Raw genomic sequence first — 25,011 nt, 5'->3', positions numbered from 1 at the left:
GGAGAGAAGGCAACTGGTCACCGTCCACGCGCGCCTCCTCCGCGCCACGACGCCCAGGCCTCGTCCGGTCCGCGCGAGCTCAGCCCTGCCTCGCGAGGCGCAGCAGAAAGGAACCAAGGGTGGAGCGGGGCGGAGCGCGGGGCGTCTATTTCATACAAAAAGAAAGGAGACCGAGCGCGGCGGCTCGGCTCGGGCGTGGGAGGTCGCGGGAAGGCGCGCGGCGTGGCCGTGGCGTCGTCACTAGCACAGAACACTACGAGACCCAAACTAATCGCCGCCGGCCGAGGGACGGAAGCCGGGGAGCTACGGCGGGGCGGGGAGGGGAGGACCGGACGTGGCGCGGCGCGGCCGTCCCCGCGCGCTCGGCGCCCGCAGACCTTCCGCGTGGGGACTCCACGGAAGGGCCACCACGCAGCGACGTCGACGGCTCCACGGGAAACTCAGCTCGGTTAGTGTCAGGCACTTGGAGACACCCCAGCCCACCACCCACCCGCTCAGCCGCCCTCCAGGCCGGCCAGGGCGCGGCCCACGCGAGACCCCAAGCCTCGTGAGCGCCGTGTCCAGAGAGAGGGGCTGTGGGCCGCGTGTGGGACAGCGAGGGCTGCTCGGAGGAGGACGGGGCTGCGGAAGCTGCGGCAGAAAACGGCGTCCACCCATCAGCGCCTTCCCCACGCGGGCGGAGCCCCAGGCCGCCCCGCCCCGCCCCCTCGCCGGGCCGCGTCCCGCTCACCCGGGGCGCTCTACAGGTCGGTGTCGAACCAGGCCAGCTGATTGCTGTCGCCCGGCGGCAGCCCGTCCATGAGGTCCTGCGCGTGGCCCAGGTCGGGCAGGCCGTCCACGGGCACCGGGTAGTCGGCGGGGTGGTGGCCGCCCATCTCGTGCTCCAGCATGGGGTCCAGGCCCAGCGCGTCCTGCCCATAGCCGCCCGAGTGGAAGGAGCGGTAGCTGGGGTCTGCGGGGAGGGCGTGGGGGGTCACGCGGGTCCGTGGCAGGCCTGGCGGGAGCCGGGGGAGCCCGGGGCGGGGAGGGGGGGCGCACGTACCGTCCTGGCGATAGCCGAGCGGCTCCCCCTGGGCTCCGATGTCGAGGCCGAGGTCCGCGGTCTAGACGGGGGCAAACGCACACGGCGGGGGCCAGGCTCAAAGCCAACCCGGGCCTAGCGCCCAGGAGGGCCCGAGCCCGGGAGGCCTCGTGCCCAGGAGGGCCTACCGCGTGCCGAGTGAGCGCGGCCCAGCTCCCCGACCTCCCGCCACACCGGCTGGGAGCGGGGCTGCTGGGGGCATCAGCTGGCCGAGTCCTCTGACAGGGCGCTGATGACTGACCGGAAGGGGCGGGGCCCGGCGGTGGGGGCGGGGCCTGTTGGCGGGGGGCGGGGCCCGGCCCGGCGGCGGCTCACCTCGTTCCAGGCCATGGGCTCCGTCCTGAAGAGCGAGCTGGTCAGCTCCACCGAGAGCCGCTTCTTGTAGTCCTGGGGTTTGTCCTCCGACATGCGGAACAGCACGGCCGCCGCATAGGTGGCTGCGGGGGGGGGGGGGGGGGAGGGGGGAGGAGGAGGAGCAGCGGCTGAGTGGAGGAGGCCCCGCAGCGCCGGCCCCGCCTCCACGTCCACGTCCAGGTCCAGGCCCTCACCCACGCCCTCGTTCCTCGAGTGCAGCAGCTCCGTGAGCGGCGCCGTGGCCCCCTCCGCCTCGATGGCCTCGGCCGCCTCCTTGTCCTGCGCCAGCTCGCACAGCACGCCGGCCGCCACCCTCTGGATGTTCTCGATGGGCGAGTACAGCAGCTGCGGGCGGAGCAGGGCTGAGCGGGGAAGGCGGGCGGGCGGGGCGGGATGGTGGGGTGGAGACGGGGTGGGGGGACCCCGAGCTCACCTGCACGAACAGGGGGATGGTGTTGAGGCCCCGGATGACGATGCGGTTGTGCACGTCGCGGGCCAGGATGTGCAGCGCGCCGGTGCAGCCCTCCACGATCTCCTCCATGCGAACCCCCTCCTGCCGACACACAGACGGCGCCGCCGCCTCACCACCTCCTCCCCTCCCCACCCACGCCCCGCCGCGGACCGCGAGGAGAATCGATCGAGCGGAGCGAGCCCCGAACCCGTGTGCCGTGGGGCGGATGGGGAGGGGGCGGAGGGGAGGAGCGGCGCGACGTCACCCACCACGAACTGCTGCTGCGTGCCGCCCATGGAGGTGCGGCGCTGCGTGTCCTGGTGCGCGCGCACGAGCAGCTGCACCAGGCGGGGAATGGCGCCCTGCTCCCGCAGCGGCGCGTGGTTCGCCGGGCACAGGGCGAGGTTTCGGATCAGCCCCACCGTGGCCTGCGAGGGAGACGAGGCAGGGCGGCGTGGGTGAGCTGGGAGGAAAGGGAGGTGGGGAGGGGGGAGGCGGGGAGGGAGGAGGGAGGAGGCGGGGAGGGAGGAGGCGGGGAGGGAGGCCCGGCCCCGGCGGGCTGGGTGCCCGCGCACCTTGATGAGCGGCCAGTGCGAGGGCGGGTGCAGCAGCTTCACCACCACGGGCAGGCCGTAGTGCAGGCGCACGGCGTTCTGCGCCATCTCGGCCTCCTGGTGGCGGCTGGTGAGGTGGCGCAGCGCGCAGATGGCGGGCTCGGTGATGTCCTCGCGGTCGCCGGCGCGCAGCACGGTGCGCACCAGGGCCTCGATGCCGCCCACCTGGCACACCATCATCTTGTTCTTGTAGTTGTTGCACGTCAGGTTGGACAGGATGCCGGCCGCGCACGTCACCACGTTGATGTCGTCCGAGCCCAGCAGCTGCACCAGCGTGCCCAGCAGGCCCTCCATGCCTTCCTGCGGGGGGCGGGGGGCGGCGTTGGTGGCGTGGGCGCAGGCGCCGGCTCCATCCCGCTGGCTGGGCCCCGCCCCCTCCCGCGCGTCCCCTCCCCCCGCTCACCTGCTTGGTGGCGGCGTCCGAGAGGTTGCGCAGCGTCCAGAGGCAGTTCTGCACCAGGCGCTGGCTCGGGTCCGTCAGGTGCAGCCCCAGGGCCTGCATGCCGCCTGCGGGCCACGCACGCGCGTCACCGCCCGGCCCCCGGGGAGACCCCCGAGGACCCCCCCCCTCCCCGCGGCAGGCCCCGTCCTCGCGCATGCTCAGAGCCTCCCGTGGCCTTCTAGGCCAGGGCAGCCCGGGACCCCGCCAGCCGCAGAGCCACCGCCACAGAGCCCGGAACCGCGGTGGTCGGGGTCCCTGGCCAGCCCCGCTCAGGAGGCAGGGCGCCGCGGCACGTACCCGCCTCCACGATGGCGGGCTTGTTGCTGGAGCACACGGAGAGCACCTTGAGCACGCGGCTGGTGGTCCACAGCAGCTTCTCGTAGGTGTAGGTGCGCATGATGTTCACCAGCGCCTGCGGGCCCCCGCTCGCCAGGATGATCAGCTGCCGAGAGCGCGTGCGCGTGAGCCACCCCGCCTCCGGACCCGGACCGGACCCGACCCCAGCCCTTCCCTCAAGGTCCTGCCCGCCACGGCCCCAGCCACGCGGCCCCGGCGCCACCTTGCTCTCTTGGTTGCCGTAGGCCAGGATCTGCAGGCAGTCGGTGGTGATGGCCAGGAACTTGACGTTGGTCTTGTTGAGCAGAGCCACCATCTTCTGCAGGCCGCCGGCGAGGCGCACGGCCATCTTGGCGCCTTCCTGGTGCAGCAGGAGGTTGTGCAGCGTGGTGATGGCGTAGAAGAGCACGGAGTCCACGGGGGAGCTGGAGGGGGCGGCCGGGGCGGCGTGAGCGCGGGCGGGGGGCGGTCCCCGTGTGTCCCTGGCGCCCCCGCCCGCCCGCCGAGCCGCGCCCCAGCTCACCCGAGCATCTTGACGAGGGCGGGGATGCCGCCCGACTTGAAGATGGCCAGCAGGCCCTCGCGGTGGTGGGAGAGGTTGTGCAGCGTGCCCGCCGTGCAGCGCGCCGTCTCCACGTCGCTCGTGTTCTGCATGGTGCGCACGATGGCCGACACCATCTGCGGGGAGCGCATGATGGCGTGTCTGGACGCTTCCTTCTTGGAGAGCTGGTGGACCATCACGGCGGCCTTGTTCACCACCACCTGCGGGCGCACGGGGGGGGGGGGGCGGGGGAGCGTTAGCGTGGCCGGGCGGGGGCCGCGGCGGGGAGAAGCCGGGGCCCGCGGCCCACCTGGTCCTCATCGTTGAGCAGCTTGGTGAGCTCGGGGATGGCCCGCGTGGCCAGCTCTGCGTCGTCCTGGTAGTTGATCAGGTTCACCACCGCGTGCTTCAGCATCTGCGACGGCTCCGCCAGGCGCTGCACGTTCGTGGGGTGCGCGGCGTCAAACTGCGTGGACGGGATCTGCAGGCCCTCGTCCAGCGTCTCCGGGAACATGGCGGCGCGGACCCTCTGCGCGCGCGTCATGGCGTACTGGCCGTCGATGTCTGCGGAGGGGACACCCCGTCATCCAGCGGCACGCACCGCACCCGCCTCCCGCACACCCACCCTTCGCCCGCGCGCGCTCACCCGCCACCTGCTCCTGCGTGAAGGACTGGGAGAAGCCCTGCTCCCACTCGTACAGGACCTGCGAGGTGTCCACGTCCTCGTCCTCGGGGTTGCCCTTGCCACTCAGTGACGGGGCGGTGGTGGTGGCGCCCGAGTGGATCCCCGAGTCCAGGTACGACTGCTGCTGCCAGTGGCTGACGGCCGCCTTCCGGTCGGGCTCCATGGCCATGTCCAGCTCCATCAGGTCCGCTGCGGACAGAGCGTGCAGAGCGCCGCGGGTCACGCACGCGCCCGCCGCTGCAGGGGGGAGGGGGAGGGCAGGGGAGGGGAAGGGGAGGGCAGGGGGCCGCCCACGACGCCAACCTTGCGTGGCCATTGTCCTCACGCGGCTTCCTCCACAGCCGACAGTGAACTTCAGACCCCCTGAGAAAGAGAAGCAACACGGGAAGCGGTGGAGCCCCGCGCCGCGGGCAGCGAGCGTCCTGGCCCCGCGGCGCTCATGGACGAGGGAGGCTTCTGTCATGGCAGGGGAGGAGGGGCCGGGTCCTGGCGCCAACGCGGGTTTTACCCGGGGGTGGTGGTGGTTTTTTGCCAGTCCTGGCCTTGAACTCAGGACTTCCTCAAGGCCAGAGCTCCACCCCTGGAGCCTCAGCACCACTTGCGGCTTATTTCCTGGGTGTGGGACCAGGAACGGAGCCCAGGCACTCTCCCACCACTCCACGCTCCCAGCCATGATTTTTAGACTTAGAATGAAGTTTGTAATACAAATAAAAACTTCTTGATTTTGTTCAAAGGCCAACAATGATATGAATGAATGAACAAACAAACAAACAAACCCTGTCAACGGCTCCTGCAACTTCAGGACCTAAAGATCTAGAGATCACTTTGTGTTCTGGCCGCCCGTCCTGTGTAATCCTCGCGAGAACAGAGGACCACGCGGGAAGGGTTGTACACGAGTTCTCAGAGCGAAGGGCCTCCAGGCTCTCCCTCCAAAGACCCCAGAGAACACTGCCCTCAACTACACATTACCCAGGGCAAGGTGCGTAGAATCGGCGGTAGTGAGCTTCAGTGTTTACTTACAAGGCAAAATGAAGGAGCAAGACAGGGGTGTTCCATTTTAAAATCAGTTTCTAGGGGCAGGGAGTGTGGCGTGGGGTGGAGTGTTTTAGCCTAGCATGCAGGAAGCCCTGGGTTCAATTCCTCAGTACCACATGTACAGAAATAAAAGCTGCAAGCGATGCTGTGACTCAAGTGGTAGAGTGCTCGCCTTGAGAAAAGTTCAAGGTCAGTGCCCAGGCGCCCGAGTTCAAGCCCCAGGATTGGTAAAATAAAACAAAATCCGTTTCTAAACACAGGATTATATGTCTAATCCCTCATTCAACAGAATGAGTGTGGCCTGGCACGGCAGCTCATGCCTGTAATGCTAACTACTCAGGAGGCTGAAATCTGAGGATTGCAGTTCAAAGCTAGCAAGCTAGTCTTACCGTGAGACCTTATCTCCAAATAACCACTGGAAAACCAAAGTGGTGCTGTGGCTCAGGGGGCAGAGCAGTAGCCTGGCGCTGAAGAGCTCAGGGACGATGCCCAGGCCAAGTTCAAGCCACACAATGGGGGGTGGGGGGAGGGTAAGAGTGAGCTGCACACACCACATTTTTAAGGCACCCAGAATTCTCCACACGGATTCTTCACTTTAGCCTGCATGTTTTGCTGACCTCGGTGACAGGTTCAGGGCTCTGGCTCCCCACACACCTTTGGGAAAGCAGACCTAAAATCTGTTTCTACACAGAACCACTCTTGCTCCTGCTGATACCAACAGGCAGAGAAACCAATGAACAGTCACCATTCTCTACAGGTTTTGTGCTGTGCACATCTGGCTTCAAGGGAAAAATATGCCAGGATTTATTTCCTGGCAGATGATGCCAAGCTGAAGCATTTCAGCCAGGCATTATGTATGTGGGCTGACTTAGCAAGAGAAGTGTGATTTATAATGATTTTATGGAGAAAAGCTCATGCTCCAAACTCACAGAATCTATGCGTATGTGGTAGGCAGGCGCGCGCGCGTGTACGTACACGTACAGTACACGTACAGTACACGTACACACGTACACACACACACACACACACACCCGTCGCCCACTGCAGCTCTCTATGGCAAATGTTGTTCAGCGCTAAGTTAAGGATAGGGTAAGTTGTTCTGCAGATGGAGCCAGAGTCCACCCCCCACCCCCCAAAAAAGGTCTGACCATTATTCACCAAAGAAACCAAGGAAGAGTCCTGAGAGTAAGGCATAACCTTGTCCCAGGGGGAAGCTCTCTGCCTCAGTTTCTCCACGTAGAACCTCTGGGCCGGGCTAGCTCCATTCCATCACTCACCGTGCCAAAGGCAGGCGGCCCACCAAGCGCCTCACTAATCACCCAGAAAGACCTTCCACAGCAAAGCCCACAGAGACACGGATTGCACACAAACACACCCTGCTTTCCAAAGGAACGAAGCGCAGGGCGGGGAGGCAGTTCAGCTGAGAACACCCTCGGAGCCTAGAGAGGAGGCGGGCACGCGAGCCCACCTCTCAGCCTGGAAAGACCAGGTTGTAGGGCCTAGAGCTAAGCAAATCCCAGCTCTACTCAAGTAAAGGCTGAACCTGAAGAAGTGAAGGCTAATTACAAACAAACGGAAACCTTCAAAGCTTAAAATGTCCTAGGGTACACTGGTGAACGACACACAAAAGGCACTTCAAAAGTAGGGGACACTTCCCCTAAGTACCTACCAAAGTGGGCCAGGACTGCTTCCAAAGTGTGAGGCACAAAGCTTTCCAGGTTGCCAGCAGCCCACGGGAACACAGGAACGCCCTGTGCCGGACACCAGCTACGCGCTGACAAAGCCGCGGGATGTGGGGGCGGCCGCCTCTCCTCCAGCTCCGTCCAGTCTACAAGGATGAGGGGCCGCCCGGGAGCCACATCCCAGTCATATATTCCTCCTGTCCGAAATTCACCTCACTGATTTAAACCACCAGCCTTGGCTCTTGTCAAAAACCAACAGGAAAATCCTTAGTACAACTGGGGTCATTTCTCCAGTTCCGGGCTGGCTACCTTCCGTCTCAGGTTCTCTTAAGTGGGAGTGAGAGGAACTGGGAATAAGTTAGCTGCATAAAAAAATGAAATGATGTGTTAAAACATCACAGTTTTATACTGGCGGTTTATGGTAACGATTCACTTTTCCAATAATACGTACAAGGACAAAGTCAATTATTTATTATCTGCATTAAAGTCAGATAGTACTAAATTTTAAAGGTATCATAAACACATAATGTCTTTTAAGGATCAAAATAAAAATGAAGTAAAATTTAATATATAAATGTACCAGGCGCCAGAGGCTCACACCTGTAATCCCAGCTACTCAGGAGGCTGACATCAGAGAATCTCAGTTCCAAAGCAGCCTGGGAACAAAAAATCTATAAGATTCTTATCTCCAGTTAACCACCAGGAAACCGGAAATGGTGCTATGGATTCAAGGAGTAGAGCGCTAGCCTGGAGTAAAAGGAGCTTACAGGGACAGTGCCCAGGCCCCGAGTTCAAGCCCCATGACAGGGTGGGGTGGAGTGGGGCGCAAGGGACTGAAAATGCATGCATGTACATTTTCATTAACTGTCACTGGTTAACCACAGACTGGGAATATGACTTAGTGGTGCAGGGCCTGCCCAGCATGCATGAAGCCCTGGATTCGATTCCTCAGTACCACAAACACAGAAAAAGCCCTAAGTGGCACTGTGGCTCAAGTGGTAGAGTCCTAGCCTTGAGTAAAAGGAGCTCAGGGACAGTGCCCAGACCCCGAGTTCAAGCCCCAGGACAGGTAAATAATAATAATGATGATGATGCAGCATGTAGTTGCCTCAAATCTCCACTTTCACACTCCCCATCCACGATGAAGCTGTCAAGTCACAAGTGTGAGGAATACGTATCCAGCAACCCCATCCCCTCCCTCTTCTGCAACGTACAGCGCATGCCTGTGCTACAGTGTGGAAAATGTAGGCACACAAACACGAATGCTGTAAGCCACAAGAGCCAGGCCCAGAGCCAGGCACATGCTGCGTCCTCTCTCCTGGGTGGGAGCGGAGTGAACAGAAGCAGGTGAGGCAGCACAGGGGCTAAGGCAGGTGCTCACACACCCGAGGAGGACGCCAAAGGCCCAACTTCTGAGAGCAGCTCATGAAACCCCGCGCAGGGAGTGGGACAGGGCGCAGGCACAGAGGGAGGAAGGCAGCGCAAACGCCGGCATTGTGTTCAGTGGCCGCCACGTCCAGAACAAACAAACGACCATGCAACTGCTGGGTGGGAACGGAAAAGGGAAATGGAGGAGAAGAAGGAAGGAAGGAAGGGGTGACACCAGACAAGGAGCAATTTCTACTTATAACCTGGGCTGCCTCAATTGTAACCCTTCATACAACTACTTCATAAATGAAAATGCAAAAAGAGAACCCAAGAAAAATAGCACGCACTGCAGGGACAGAAGAACTCCACCCCACGAAGCCCTTGTTAATGCTTTCTACAAAGACATAAAAAAGGGCTGCGCCGTGTGGCCTATTGGTAGTGCTCGCCTAGCCCTCTAGACCCGGGTTCCATTCCTCAGTATCACATCCACAGAAAAAGCCACAAGCGGTGCTGTGGCTCAAATGGTAGAGCCCTAGCCTTGAGAAAGTGCAAGGACAGTGCTCAAGCCCCACCACCACCACTAACCAGGTTGGGAGGGAAAGAGGGAGGGAAGAAGAGAGGGTGGGTGAGTCTTCTGGTGGTTAAATGGAGGTAAGAGTCTCATGGACTTTCCTGCCCAGGCTGGATTTGAACCACGACCCTCAGATCGTAGCCTCCTGCCTAGCTAGGGTTGTAGGCATGAGGCACCAGTGCCCTTCCAGGTGTTTACATTTATTATTGTTACTATCCTTGCTACGTATAGCTAGCTGGCTAATTGTTTGTCTTGCCAGATCTATAATGTAGCCCCTTTGACACCAGGTACCCATGATTCCACGCCTTTAATCTTAGGTTCTCGGGCGATGAGAATAGGAGGTTTGAGGCCAGCCTGGGCAGCAGCAAAATTAAAGGCTCTTACCTCCAAAGTACCAGCAAAGAGGCAGCTAGAGGCTGGTTTGGTGTTAGAATACCAGCCAAGCACATGAGAAGCCCCTGGTATAAGTAGTCAAAGAAATCTAAAAAGCCCTTTGAGTAAACGCATTTAGGCAGGAAGTGGTGCTGTGGCTCAAGTGGTAGAACGCGAGCCTTGAGCAAAAGCAGCTCAGGGGCAGTGCCCAGGCTGCAAGTTAGAGCTCCAGGGCTGAGTTTTAAGATATCCAGTTTCTTAAGTACAGGAATATTCACAGAAACATGACACACCAAGTCTGAATGTACAGTGAAGTATTTATGGACAAAAAGTGGGAAATTACCCAAATGCCCATCAATAAAGACAAAATAATTTACCCAGTAAATGGATTACAGATTCACCCACTGAGCAGACTTTCAGTACCTCAAACACGGCTGGCACTGCAGTGGCAGAAAGTGGGCGTCAAGCTCCTGCATCCAGCCATGCCTGTGTTCTGAGTGAGGAATCCACCAAGAGCAAGGCGGGTGAGAGCTGGAGAGGCCCACTCCACAGTGATGCGGGGAAAGCTGGGCCACCCATACTTATGTGAGCAGACAAGACAGGGACAGGACAAGGCACAAGTACAAAGAAAGGAGCAAACTGAAGGGCAGAAAAACCATACATGCGCAAGCACACACACAAAAGTCACCTGGATAACTTGAGAGCAGATTAAAACTGCAGCATAAAAGCCCAGCGTGTCCTAGAAAGCCTGGGAAGTAAGTGATCTGAACCAAACTAAAACCCATGCTCAGCACACGCGAGGCCTCAACCCTCCATACACTCCCCCCACCCTCTTCACTGCCCCAGCAGGTAAGGCTACTATGCAGGCAGAAGAATGAAATGGCTCCTCCCTCACACAAAGGAACGCTCAGCATCAGAAATACATGCACCTGGGATAGAATCACATGCACAGATACATTAAAAACTGCACCTACCTAAAAAGATAATTTCTGTCACTTAGTCTACTACATGTTCCTCACATGCTGAGGACAAGCCAAAAAACAGTGCTTCCCAAGAATAAATGCTTTATGACCTACACAACCAATTTCCTGCGAAAAACATGTGGACACTACCAAGCCAAATACCTTGCTCAAGGATACAGTGCAAAATAGGAAAGTAGGCATTTTCTTTGGGAAAAATGACTTTTGGGGATATTCCTCGAAGGCCCTGGCATGCCTAATTACCCAGTGACACTAAAAGTCAGATCTAGGCCTAGCTGCTGGCTCCCCTCACGTGGTCCTATTTCCCATCCCTACCCCTGAAATTTAGACAACTGTGAAGTGTTTGAATGGAATGAACATGCCAGTCTTCCAACCCACATACGTGTACACACTGCTCACAAGTACATACTGACATGCCCAAAATAGGGATACCTGCAAACCAACAATTACCGCCATCTTAAAAGATTTCTTGGACTGGGAGTTTGGCCTAGTGGTAGAGTGCTTGCCTAGCAAGCAGGAAGACCCGGCGGGGTTCAATTCCTCTGTACCACATATATAGAAAAAAAGCCGGAAGTGGTGCTGAGGCTCAAGTGGTAGAGCTCTAGCCTTGAGAAAGTCCAAGGACAGTGCTCAGGCGCTGAGCTCAAGCCCAGGACTGGCCAAAAAAAAAAAAAAAAAGGTTGTTTTTAGCCAGGTACTGGTAATTTACGCCTGTTATCCTAGGTATTCAGGAAGCTGAGATCTGAAGACCAAGGTTTGATGCCAGTCTGGGCAAGGAAATCCATGAAATTCTTTCCTCCAATTAAGCACCAAAAAGCTGAAAAGTGACGCTGTGGCTCAAGAGGCAGAATATTACCCTTGAGCAAAAAAAGCTGAGAGACAGCTCAGTATGCACACGTACACATACACCTATTTCTAGTCATTTAAAAATGCAAAGCCATGCTTCAGGCTCATACAAAAACAGAAAGCAGACGAGCCTCGATCATTTTTAAATATACTTCTCACTGAAGACAAAGGCAAATGAAGTGACTTAAGTACAGTTAGCCTAAATGGAAGAACGTGAACAGATAGAGGTTTACTAATAAGACAGGTCCATGAGTTTTTGTCCATCAGTAGCTTCAAAATCAGGCTGTGTGAGAAATACGAAGTTAAGCCTATATGAAAACCACAGCAAGACTGTTTGCTCACTGCCTTTGTGATCACTATCTAAATATGTCCAATACATGTATGATCTTAAAACTTTCTGAGCCAGGCACTGGTGGCTCACGCCTGTCATCCCAGCTACTCAAGAGGCTGAGATCTAGAGGATCACGGTTCAAAGCCAGCCTGGGCAGGAAGTCCCTGAGACTCTTTTTTTTTTTTTTTTTTTTTTTTTGCCAGTCCTGGGCTTGAGCTCAGGGCCTGAGCACTGTCCTTGGACTTTCTCAAGGCTAGAGCTCTACCACTTGAGCCTCAGCACCACCCGGGTCTTCATGCATGCTAGGTAAGCACTTTAACCACTAGGCCAAACTCCCGGCCCCGTCCCTGAGACTCTTATCTCCAATGAACCACCAAAAAACCAGAAGTGATGCTGTGGCTCAAAGTAGCACAAGCACTAGCCTTGAGCACAAAAGGCTCAGGGACCGACCGGTGAGGCTCAGTGGCTCACGCCTCTAATCCTAGCTAATAGGAGGCTGAGATCTGTGCATCACTGGTCAAGGCCAGCCCAGGGGGTGAAACTCTTATCTCCAATGAACCCCTAGAAAACCAGAAGTGGCACTAGGGCTCTAGGGGTAGAGTGGTAGTCTTGAGCTGAAAAGCTCAGGGACAGCGTTCAGGCCCAGAGTTCAAACCATGACTCCCTCCCCCAAAACAAAACAACACACTCACAAAACAACAAAAAAACCCTTAGGGACAGTGCCTAGGATCTCAGTTCAAACCCCATGATCAACAACAAAAAATTTTACTGGGCAAACAAGTTCACCAAAGGTTCCCTTAAGCAGGCAGATGTTCCCAATGGTTCTTATTCAGACTAAACCTGCTTAAAACACGAGGTGATCCAGAGAGGAGAGTACAGAAAAGGCTCCAGTATTGCACCTTTCATACATCACACTGGTTGTTGCTCTTGTCACTCCAGGCAAAAAAAATTACATAGCCCACACCAGATGACTAGCACCAACCAGTAAGCCAACACAGGACCAGTAAGCCAACACGGGACCCCCCCCCCCAACCTAACTTCAGCTCCAGGAAAGACAAGAGATTCCCACCCTCCAGCAATCTCCATCCCTCCAGGCAAACTAAAGGTGTGGCACTGGACTACAGCCTTATCCTAAGGACAGGGCTCATGACTGTGTGAAATGGCGCCTGTATTTGGGAAGAGAAGGATATTAAGGCTGGGAAACCATTTTGATTTTCGAGTGGGACAGCTTTCTGTATGAAGACATGAGTGCTGCAAAACACACACCTGCCATCCCAGCTTCTCAGGAGGCTGAGATCTGAGGATAAAGGTTCAAAGCCATTCCAGGCACTAGAGCACCTGAGGCTCTTCAAATCAATCACTACAAAACGGGAAGTGGTGCTGTGGCTGTAGGGGTAGGGTAGCCTAGAACTGAAGAGCTCAGGGAACGTACTCAGGCCCAGAATTCAAGCCCCCGCCCCCCCACTGACTGGAAAAAGAAAATGTGACAACTTTGTCAATAGGAACTTTAGGGAACAGCCTCTAATCCTGTTCCATGAAGAGCCCAAAACACACGGATAAGGGAGTCACCTGACACTAGCCATGAACTCTCCACTCGTATAGGCTTTCAAAGTTTTCAGCTATCTTTTGTTTTAGGCCATTGGTTTTTTCTTTCTTTACCGTGTGCAGGACACAGCAATATAAACTCCACACACGAGGTGGGTAGATGTCACTCATCCCACATGGATGCCTCCGTCAGGTGCCAGCACCAAAGTGGGCATGGGATGGTGATGAGAGCACAGGACAGGTGTGAGAGAGGGAGGGTGGAGACTCACACTGGAGCAGAGCCTTCACGCTGAGACCCAGGCACGGGAACAGAGCACATACCAAGCCTAGGATGGAACACGAAGGTGTGAATCTTGAGGTCTGCCTGGTCTGCTTATGGAAAGGACAAGCCAGACTGCACAGGCTTCTCTGGTGGGAGAAATGCGTTTTCTAAGGATCACTCAAGTGTGAGTCACCAGATCTCATTTTGGCTTTCTGAAACCACCTCTCTAGAGCGAATTCAAACCTCTAGAAAAAAAATGCCACAAAAGGGGACATGGGTAAAGCAGGTACAGCAACAGTCCAGCCAACGGGAGGGCGATAAGGGCGAGGCCAAAACAGGGGGAAGGAAGAGTGAGATACAACGACCTGGAAGCCTCAGACAAGAGGAACGGAAGGGGAACGGCAGTTAGGGCTAAAAGCGTAAGTAAGATGGCACTCTTCATGGTCAACATGAAAAGTCCAGCAGTGAAGGTACAAGAACCAATTCTAATGCATTAGGCCATGTATAAAACAAGAGGGGGCCAGGAGGAGGTAGACACGTGGAGTCCCGTCCTGCTGGTGAGACGCCACCTTCACAAGCCAATGTTGGATGCCTGCGGTAAACCTTCTGAGAGTGCCTTCACATCAGGCTTCTCCAACACAGGAAGAGAAGCTTGGAGGGAGGAAAAGAACAGGCAAGTAAACAAGTGCGATTGGATGCCTTCTCTAGGGTGAGCCTAAGCCCCTGTCACCCCCGATTCCAGAGCAGGGCAGTGTCTTCTGGATATGTACTTTGAAAATAGTTAAACCAACGACTGCTTTGAACAGGACCACATGTGAAATGTTACCTTGAACAGGAACAAGGACAGAAGAACAGAAGAACATGTCATCTACACAAAGAGGAAGCTGCCCTGGGGTTATGGCAAGAAAATGGTTAAAAAGGGACATGCGGTGAGGGGAAAGCAGACAAAACCTACACATTCTACACCTGATGTGTACAAAGCAAGGAACTGGAAAGAGGGGTACAAGACAAACCGCTTCAAAGGAAATCGAGAGTTCTGGTTGAGGTTTATCCCATATGAGAATCTTAAGACATCCAGAGCGTTGGAAGATGGCAGAACAGGAGAAATCCAAAGATCCAGAGAGAATAAACTTGGAGACCGTCAGCAATCATATATACTTACTATATATTTGAAGTTGGAGGGTAAATGTGGAAAACAAAAAGTAGAAGTTTGCAAGTTCAGCTCTGTCACTCTAACACAGGCCAGAGAGAGGGAATAGAAAACAGACAGAACTGCTGAGAATGGGTGGCCTAGAAAGCAAGTGGAAAAGTCATTTTAACTCACTGCATAGATTGAACTAAGTGCTACAAAACTGGGCGGAAGCTCTGTAACCTGGCCATCACTGGAAGGGAAAGAGAAGAGGGAACCTAAAAGCTGCAGAATTGAGAGTAAGGATGAGAAGAAGAGCTGCGAGGTTAAAGGGGAGAGGGCAGAGGGTAGTCACAAGAGGAATACTACATTAGGGATGGCAAGGTTTCAAGGGAAGCCAGCACATACATGCAAGGAAGTGAGAGACAGAAGAATGCTTATTTTTCTATCTGGCAAATATCATGTAACCCTTTTATTAATTACAATAAAAATATAAAAAAAAGAATGCTTATTTTCTTTATCAAAAAATAATATTGATGCAAAAGTCAGCTGAAGGGAACTGACAAAGGTAACTGTGACAAAGCAAACTTCTCCCCTCTGGCATAAACATTCTGCAGTTAGTTCACAGTTAACGCACAGTTCATTCTTCTACATGGGTACTAGTATCAACATGAGTTACAACAGATATTAAAAAAATAATAATGACAAAAAGAAAAGACCCAGTGGAAAGACTCACGATAAAAAAAATAAAAAATAATAATGACCATGCACCAACAGTGTTCCAGGCGGAAAAGGGATAGGATAGCCTAGGAAGATGAGTGGAAATACCACAGTGGGAATCCTCCATGCTACAGATGTGTGAAAAAAAAAAAAATGAAGAAAAAGACAAATGATAGGTATACATTGATGACATCAACCCTAAGACCTCGAATGATCAAAAGACACAGTAAGGATCAAAGGACCAGCTCCACCTCTCTCTGGGCGGAGCTAGGTGATCTTTAAGACTCTGGAGAAGCAGCAGAGAAGGTGCCATCTACTGGGGAGGGGCTAGCTCACAAGCAGCTCTACAAAAACAAGGCTCCAGAAACACAACACAGGAACAAGGTATTCGAATGTTCAGAGGAGAGCGAATCCCAGAAGTCACAAGGAGTGAATTCATGCAACACTGAAAATCATGAGGTGGGGATGGCCCCTCTAAAAGCAATGGGCTTAAGTGGGTGAAGTGTGTGTGTGTGGGGGGGGGGTAGATGTTTGCCAGTAACACACAGGAGCAATCTGCAACAAAGACCTTCAAAGGTAAGGCACAGGCAGCTCACATCCGCAATCCTAACCACTCAGGAAACTGGAGATCTGAGATCTGAGGACTGTGGTTCCAAGCCAGCTAGAGCAGGAAAGCTTGTGAGACTCTCATCTCCAATGAACCACCAAAAAGCTGGAAATGAAGCTGTGGCTCAAGTGGTAGAGCACTAGACTTGAGGGAGGGGGGCAGGTTGAGTTTGAAACTCCAGAGCTGCCCCCATCAAAAAAACCCTACATGAATATTAATACTAAGCACAATGATACAAGTGATTTATGAATCTTAACATTTAAAGCAAGCTATTCCACACAGTACCTAGTTTTTATCTAAATAGCACCATGAAGAATGCACCTTGTTTGGCATCCATGGTTAGACAGCATTTTCTAGGGGACTAGAAGCCAGCTCCTTGGAAGGATCCATGGGTGTGCCAAAGTATCTTCTTCAAAAAGAGACAAGGTGGGCTGGGAGTTTGGCCTAGTGGTTAAAGTGCTTGCCTAGCATGCATTGAAGACCCGGGTTCGATTCCTCGGTACCACATACATAGAAAAAAGTCGGAAGTGGTGCTGAGGCTCAAGTGGTAGAGCTCTAGCCTTGAGAAAGTCCAAGGACAGTGCTCAGGCCCTGAGTTCAAGCCCAGGACTGGCAAAAAAAAAAAAAAAAGAGAGACAACGTGGGCTGGGAGTTTGGCCTAGTGATAAGAGTGCTTACCTAGCATGCACAAAGTCCTGGGTTCGATTTCTTGGCTCCACATACATAGAAAAAAGCCAGTAGTGCTGTGGCTCAAGTGGTGGAGCTCTAGCCTTGAGAAAGTCCAAGGACAGTGCTCAGGCCCTGAGTTCAAGCCCAGGACTGACACAGGAGAGAGAGAGAGAGAGAGAGAGAGAGAGAGAGAGAGAGAGAGAGAGAGAGAGAGGAGAGAGAGAGAGGAGGAGAGAGAGGAGAGAGAGGAGAGAGAGGAGAGAGAGGAGAGAGAGGAGAGAGAGAGAGAGGAGAGAGAGAGAGGAGAGAGAGAGAGGAGAGGAGAGAGAGAGAGAGAGAGAGAGAGAGAGAGAGAGAGAGAGAGAGAGAGAGAGAGACAGACAGACAGACAGACAGACAGAACAGACAGACAGACACACGGGGGGAGGGTGTGGAGCACGCGAGGGAGGGGGAGGGGGAAAGGGAGGGGGAAAGGGAGGGGGAGGGGGGAGAGAGAGGGGGGGAGAGAGGGAGAGAGAGAGGGAGAGAGAGAGAGAGAAGGGGGGGAGGGAGGGAGGGAGGGAGAGAGAGTGGGAGAGGGAAAGAGAGAGAGGGAGAGAAGGAGAGGGAGAGAGAAGGGGGGGAGGGAGAGAAGTTTCCTACACCCTGGCCACCAAACCACTGAACTGCAGATTGAAAAAGCAAACGTCTAGTTCATAAAGCTGGTTCCAGCTCTGTAGTCACTCTGCACAAAACAGACTGGGCTCCCCCCTCACTTGGTGTGGACTTCCAGCCCCACTTCCCACCACCTTCCAATTGCATCCTCAAATTCTGAACTAAACATCTCACACTTTAACATCTCACACTTTAAGAGTCATGTTACATATGACCATTGTTTCAGCTATTGCAACTCCCATCAATAAAAAGCAACCTTAACAATTCTGTTTTTTTTTTTTTACTCACACTTCAGATCAACTACCAGTGTTTAAAATACAACATTTTACTAAGCATGGCTAAGGTTTTTATGACATGAACACTGTTAAAAGTCGCTCTTCTCAGAGACCAGTTATAAACCCACCATCGGTGTGAGAAGAGCCAGATCCCAAGAAAACCGTGGGGGTAGTCGTGGAAAAAGATTCTGCTGAAGAAACCAACAGAGAGAAGGTACTAGGGAGCGGTCACCCCAGCTGTTCAGCCTTCAAACCATCACAGGAAAGCAACTGGAGGAGAGGGGGGAATGGAAGGATTTTTTCCCCCTCAACGAATTCAAAGGAAATCAGAAACATGAAAGCTTCTGGAATATTCCAAGAAAAACTTTAGCCAGGCCTGTAATTCCAACACTGGAGAGGCGGAGGCTGATATATTAAGTGGTCAAGCCTAACCGCACAGTGAAACTTTGTCTCAAAAAGAAGGGGAAGGGAAGGGAGGGGAGCAACTCAATGAAACCTCAGGGGATTGGACAGAGGAGGGGGCGGTGCTCCTGATAATTAATACTTTATGGACGTTCTGCTGGTGAGCTTGCATTTTGTGTCATATCATATAAAACAACTGCAGTCACCTGCACTATGTCCAGATGATGCCTTATAAAAACCAGTGTTGGCTAATGGTTTGCCTTTTATGTCGTTTATCGTTTAACATGAAGTGTGAAGATTAAGCACTTAACTTTTCAAATTCTGGGAATGAAAAACCTTATTAACAGTGAAATATTTAACCAGATTGTATTATACTGACACCAAAATGCAATATGTCACTCTCCAAAGCAATTTTTAAGTCTCTGACATTTTAGCTTTAGTCTGATAATAAACAAGTGAGCTCAGAAATGTCAAGATGGTTAGAGTTCTTGCCGAGCATGCACAAAGCCCGAAGCGCAATTCCTAAGTACCACACATACAGAAAAAGCTGGAAGTGGTGCTGTGGCTCAAAGTCGTAGAGCCCTAGCCTTGAGCCAAAGTGCCCAAGATTAGTGGCCAGGCCCTCAATTCAAGCCCTAAGACAAAAAAAAAAAAAAAAAAATTAGGCCATGACTTGGAGAGAACTGTAAAATTTGAGGTTGAGACAGAATTTGTGCAGCGTTTTAGCTGCCTTACCAGATCCAGTTCTGAGGCTCTCTCAAACATGCTAGCCAGGCAGGGCTCATGCCTGTCATCCTAGTTACTCAGGAGGCTGAAAAATTTCTCAGTTGAAGGCCAGCCCAATTAACTACCAAAAATAGGCTGGAAGTAGAGTAGAGCTGTGGCTCAAGTGGTAGAGCACTGGTCCTGTAACAAAACAAAACACAACAAACCAAACACAACGCCTTAGGGACAGCACCACAGAACAACCATCAGGACTGGCACAGAACAAAACAAAACCACACTTTCAAGGAAAAACATGCTTTGAGACGGTCCCCTTTATCCTTAACCAAACCATCTCAATTCCTAAACGTTCTGTGTTTCCCAGACTTCAGAAAAATTGAAAACGTATTTGTTTGTGCTGTGCTGGAGACTGAATCCAGGGCCCTGTTCCTTCAAGGTAAATGCCCCTAAGGTCCCAGTTTACTATTAGATGTTATAACAGGCATCTCCAAAGTGCCTGAATAAACCGAAATGGTCACTTTACACTCACAGACCCAATCATCTGACATTTGTTTTTGTGGGACTTGAACTCAGGGCCTGGGTGTTGTCCCTGAGCTCTTCTGCTCAAGGCTATAGCCCTACCCCTTGAGACCCACAGCACCACTTTCGGTTTTCTGGTGGTTCATTGGAGGTTAAGAGTCTCACAGACTTTTTAGTGCCCAGGCTGGCTTTGAACTTCAATCCTCTAGATTTCAGGCTCCTGAGTAGCACAAGGACAGGGGAGAGAGATGAGCGGACTAATTGTTACAGCTAAAAAAAAAGGGGGGGGGGGGGACGGGGAGTTTGGCCTAGTGGTAGAGCGCTTGTCTAGCATACACAAAGACCCGGGTTCGATTCCTCAGTACCCTAAAACAATTTAAAAAAACAAAACAAAAAACCCAACAAAGACAAAAGGAAGGTTCATATCTTCACTGCATCACATGGCCCAACTTAATTTTCTCTTGCAAATATTGGGTGGAGATGGAATAATATGGGTTTTCCTTCAGAAGAATTTATAAGTGCATTTCACAAACACACTGGAACTAAAAACAAAAAGAGAAGAAAAAACAGCACCATCCCACACAGACCTGAGATCACCTGCACTGGAGGGAAAGCTGGCAGGAAGGGACCGGGCCCCAGGCGGCCCTGCTTTCAGCTGAGATCTCCCTCTCTCAGCTGAGCAGATTCAAAAGAAGTGGTCAGGGCCTCTAATTTGGCCTAATGCTGGAGTGTTTCCTAACAACAAGAAACCCTGGGTTCAGTTCCACAACACTAAATACACAAAGAAAGCAAGAAGTGGCTCCACTGGTAGAGTGCTAGTCTTGAGCAAAAGCAGCTCAAGGACAGGGTCCAGGTCTTGAGTTCAAGCCCCACAACTGGGGGAGGGGGAGGGAAAGTGGTTAAACCCTCACAAGGGTTTCTAATGCCACTGGCTTTCCCCTTAGGGAGCAAGCAGATTACAAGCACACTTCAAAGGCAGAGCTCAGGCCTCAACAGATCAATCTACGTTTCAATCCAAGTCAAGCTCAGTCTTGCATGAAGCACAAAGACAGCCTCTAAAGTAAACAGAGGAAATAAAAGAACTTTCTCTGGAGTCAGGGAGTAAACCCCCAGGGAGGGAGGGAGGGAGGGAGGGAGGGAGGGAGGGAGGGAGGGAGGAGTTAGCTTGGGCACTCAGTTTAGAACCACACCAACTGCACATCTTCCCTTGTGAAACACAGGTATCCTGACTTTGTCCTACAGCCCCACTACCAGCCTCTCCACCACCCAGTGCCAGAATGGCACCGTGGCACCACGATTAACCAGTAGCCAAAGGGGAGAAGCCAGTTCAGGTCTGAAGGCACCTCAGGTGCTGTCCATTCTGAGTGAGCCGAGCTACTACCAGACTGCAGCTACACTTCAAACTCAACACCTCCTCACCCACCATGACTCACCATGGGCCCAGGCAGATGCGTTCTCACCTTAATGAGATCGGCTCAGTAACTGGGCAAAGGGGTTTTCACTGTGTCTGTCTGCCCCGTGTATGAGCACAATGCCCCTCCTTCACCTTCCATTGTCACACCTGTGCCTTGACTAGGACTGCCTTGGCCCACCCTTCTCTCTCCAAGCACATCTGCTCTCTCCCTGGCCCCTCCCGCCACACACACCCCAGTTCCCTGGTATTCTTTATGCTAAACCCCAAGTGGGCAGTTCAGCCACATAGCACATTTTGGATTGTAGATGTGGGTCTAGGGGTCTCTGCCCAGAAGTTTTTCCCAAATGCTACATTTCAACACATCCTTCGAGAATGACTCCTCCTTTCCCTCCAAAGCAAGTATACAGACAAGACTCACAAGGTTTATCCTGATTATCACAGAATAATAGGAAGCTTGGTGAAGTTTGATAAATGTTGTGTTTCTACACAGCAATCTTGGTATAAAAAGTAATTTGAAGGTTTTGGGGTTTTTTTTAAACTCGTTTTTCTTCTTCTAGGGAGACTAATGGCAGAGGTGCAGAAAGGGAGAGAGGAAAGGCGGACGAAGGTAACACACCATCCAGTGTATGTATACTGTGTGACATAGACAGAACATGGCCTATGTAATCTGGTCACGGATGAGAAAGAGAATCTGGAGATGACTGGGTCCAAAAAAAGAAACGTACTTATTACCTGCCTTATGAAACCGTAGCCCTTCTGTAAATACCTTAATAAAAAATACCATTTTTTAAAGAGAGTGGGGACATGCCGGGAGTTTGGCGTAGTGGTAAGAGTGCTTGCCTAGCATGCACCTAGCCCTGGATTCAATTCCTCAGTGCCACCTACACAGTAAAAGCCTAAAGTGGGCACTGTGGCGAGTGGTAGAGCGCCAGCCTTGAAAAAAGTCATGGACAATGAGCCCAGGCCCTGAGTTCAAGCCCCAGGACTGGCCCCTCAAAAATAGATCTAGTGGTACAGTGCTTGCCTAGCATGACTGGGCCTTAGATTCCTCTGTACCACATACACAGGGAAAAAAAAAATCTCTTGTATCCTTCCTGGTACTCAACCATATCTCTTCCTTTCTTTTTCTTCATTTAGCCACGTGACTGTTCTTTAATGGATTTTCCAAAAACGGTTGAAATGACTGTTTTGTCTGTGGAAGGCACAGGCCTAGGGCTCCATCCCAACAATCTTAAGCCCTGGGTCCTACTACGCTTTCTGGCAGTTTTTTATTTCCTCCCCAAGGAGGATTTCGCCTTCCTTTCATCCTATGGAATAGACTTTTGCGAGTGTTTCAAGTTACTGCTGCAATCACTTCAAGGTCTTGTTCTTGTACCGGGCCTTCTGAACAAAGACTAGGTTAGAATAATGAGTAGCGAGTGCAAATTAATCAAATTGTGTCTTCCGGGAATGGACAAACCTGGAAGAGTATTTTTGTAAAAATTTTAAGACTTTGAAGGAGTACATGTAAAGTAAAACAAACCCAACAGCAGATTTACTTAAAAATAAACACTGGATCGCCTACACAGAAAAAAAAAAAACTGCTAAAATACAAGGAAAATTAAGTCCTATTTAGTATTTCTTAGAACGAAGAACGCTAACACAGAAGCATATGAAGCACTAAAACTACGCACTGATAACCAAGTAAATAAAGCAATGGCTTCCTAGATTCCAGACGACCGCGCTCGGCTTGGAGAGGGCAGCCCTCGCCGGGACTGCGCATCAAAGGGAAGGCGGCCCGCGCCTCCGGGCCGGCCGCGTCGGGTCTAAGCCTCCATTCTTAGGGACACAAAGCTCCCGTCTCACTAGCTCCACTCCTCGACTTCCGCGGGCCGACCTCCGCATTCCAGCCGCCCGCCGCCCGAAGGGGGGGGAGGGGGGCGGACGTCTGCAAGACACAAAGTGAGACGGCTCCCCCCCACTTCCAGGAGGGGGAATCTCCCCTCCCCGGATCCGGGCCTCGCCGGCGGGAAGAAAACTGCGACTCGGAGTCAGCCCTCTCCCCAGACAAAATACCGCCGGGAACCGAGGCCCGGCTTTCCTACCAGAAGTTCCTAAGCCCGAGGGGGGGGGAGCCCCCATCCCGGAACAACAATCTCTCCAGGTCAGACGTCGAATCCTGCGGTAGTAAGACACGGGACCTAGCGGGTCAGACGGGGGGGGGGATCCCCCCGTTTCCTTTATTTAGGGTCTCCCTCCCCACACAAACCTCCCCCCCCCCCCCCGCACACACACACTCGGTCCCAGCAGTTTACTCGCCCGCCTAGGCCACCTGCGTGGCGGGGGGTGGGGTGGGGTGGGAGAACTAGGGGCCAAGAAGACACAGGGATTAGTATCATTTTTTTAAGCCCCCCCCCAGCACATATTTTCTTTTCTTTTTTGCTGCCGCTTCCTCCCGGCGGCCCGCACTCTTACAAAGAGCTTTTGTGTTTCGTCTAGTTTTCTGTCGGTTTTTTTTTTTTTGCTGACTCTTAGAAGGGGTTGAAAAGTTGCTTTGGACACAAACTCCTTCCTACAGGACACTGAAAGAAAATAATAAAATCATACTCCACACAGGGCGCTAAAATATATATATATATATATATATTTTTAAATCAAATCATACTGCTTCATCCCGGGGTGCTAAAAGGAGATGTACAATTTTAAAGCATTAAGAAATAAGATAAACTAAACATATGCCCACTACCACCTCGCTTTGGGAGGAAATCTGGAAAAGGTAAAAAAGCAGTCAAGTCCACAGGCCTCTTCTCTCCCACCCCACTTCCCTCCCCCTTGCACTGACACACTTTTACACACACACACAGACACAACCCTCGGGGTAGATGGGAACTTCAGGGGTGGCGTTTCCCCCCCCCTTCCTTCCAGGGCACGCCCGCCCCCACCAAAAAAATATAATAAATAATATAACCCCGACGTCTGGGAAAGCGCGGACGCCCCAATCACCCCTTCGTCCTCCCCCCCCCAAAAAAATAACCACGCACACCCCCAAAGCCCCCAACTCGGCCCGGCCCCACGAGCCCCGAGACGAAGGACGGCGATCCCCACCCCCGCCCCGCCGCCCATCCGGGCACTTGGGACGACCCCTCTCCCCGCCGCCCCCCTCCCGGCGTCCCGCCCTCCCATCCCTCCCCACCGAGGGGCCGGCGCGGCCCGCGGCGGGGGCCCCAGACCCCGCCCTCGAGTCTCGGGCGTCGCCCGACACCCCCACCCGCCCCCGGACGCCGGGCGCCCCGAGGTCCACCGGGCCCGGTTCTCCCCCGCCCCTACACCCGCACCCCACCCCGGCCCTCCGCGAAGTTCGCTCCGGAAGCCCCGAGTTACCTCAGGGGGAGGACGCGGCGCGGGCGGGCGAGCGGGTTTCCTGAGGAGCCCCGGGTCGAGCGCGGCCTGGCTGGGTCCCGCGAGCGCCGGAGTCAGCGGGGCTCGAGGACCGGGAGGGAAGGGGGGGAAGGACCGGGCTGCGCGTTGCGTTCGGTTCCCTCAGGGGCCGCCTAGGCCCGTCTCCGCCTCCCCTCCTCTTCCTCCTCCTCCTCCTCCTCCTCCTCCGCCTCCCCTCGCGTCCTCACGGCTGACGGAACGCGGGAGAAGGCGGCTGCCACACCACCGACAGATACTTAAAATGGCGCCGCACAAGGAGCGCCTTATAAAGCGGCGAAGGTGCCGCGGTCTCCTTCCGCCGGCCGCCCTCGCAGCGCGGAACGCTCCGCGGCGTCAAGCCCGAAGGGGAGGAGCCAAGCGCAGGGTGAGGGGGAAAGTAGTCCCCGCGCCCCCGCGAGGGGGCGGGGCCAGGCGGGCGGAGAAAGTAGTTCCTACTCTGCAAGGCCCGTGGAGGGGCGGGGCCCGGTGGAGGGGGCGGGGCCTGGTGGGTGGTGTCTGGCGGTGGGGCGTGGTCTTCAACTTCCATCTGTGGCGACCCCGCCCCCCAAGCCCCGCCCACTTTCGTCGAAATGGGAGGGGGGAGGCAGGGAGGTACAGGTCCTGGCAGGTCAGAAGTTCGGATCCGGGCGCCGCCGGAGCAGGTGCGACGCGGCCGGCGTGCCGCGGGCGGCCGGAGTAGCGGAGCGGGCCTGGGCCGAGAAGCGGGTGGCGGGTTGTGGCGACGCGTCTCAGAGGCAGTGGGGGCTGGCGTGTCTGTCTACACCCCTACCAGGACCTGCCGTCCCGCCTGCACCCCCTGTGCAGCCCCCGCTCCAAGTCGGGGGTGCGTCGGCGTCCCGTACCCCGGGGAACCCGCGACCCGGGGACCCTGCAACCTCGCTGAGTTCCCAGGCTGCTGCGGGCCCGCCGAGGGCGGGGTGGGGCAGCCACGCCTGGGAGTACATGCACACACCATGCACCTGTGTTTACACTAACCGTGCATTGCA

At 54.3% G+C, this 25,011-nt stretch overlaps 1 protein-coding gene across 1 annotated transcript; it reads right to left on the bottom strand.

Annotated features, from left to right (window-relative positions):
• Positions 1-542: 542 nt before the first annotated feature.
• Positions 543-24,266, bottom strand: Ctnnb1 (catenin beta 1). The gene is made up of 16 exons (XM_090323490.1): positions 23,969-24,266; positions 4,808-4,867; positions 4,466-4,693; positions 4,130-4,383; positions 3,802-4,040; positions 3,502-3,703; positions 3,240-3,384; positions 2,904-3,007; positions 2,462-2,800; positions 2,156-2,314; positions 1,869-1,988; positions 1,630-1,780; positions 1,397-1,518; positions 1,043-1,103; positions 731-952; positions 543-630 (listed from the first exon to the last, which is right to left on the bottom strand). Exons 2-15 carry the CDS (start codon positions 4,818-4,820, stop codon positions 741-743), a joined length of 2,349 nt encoding a protein of 782 aa, XP_090179616.1. The 5' UTR covers positions 4,821-4,867; positions 23,969-24,266; the 3' UTR covers positions 543-630; positions 731-740.
• Positions 24,267-25,011: the final 745 nt, after the last annotated feature.

This window comes from Megascapheus bottae, chromosome 32 (assembly GCF_031878675.1).
Source record: "Megascapheus bottae isolate mThoBot1 chromosome 32, mThoBot2.hap1, whole genome shotgun sequence".
NCBI lineage: Eukaryota > Metazoa > Chordata > Mammalia > Rodentia > Geomyidae > Megascapheus > Megascapheus bottae.
This window is presented reverse-complemented; position numbering and strand designations above follow the sequence as displayed.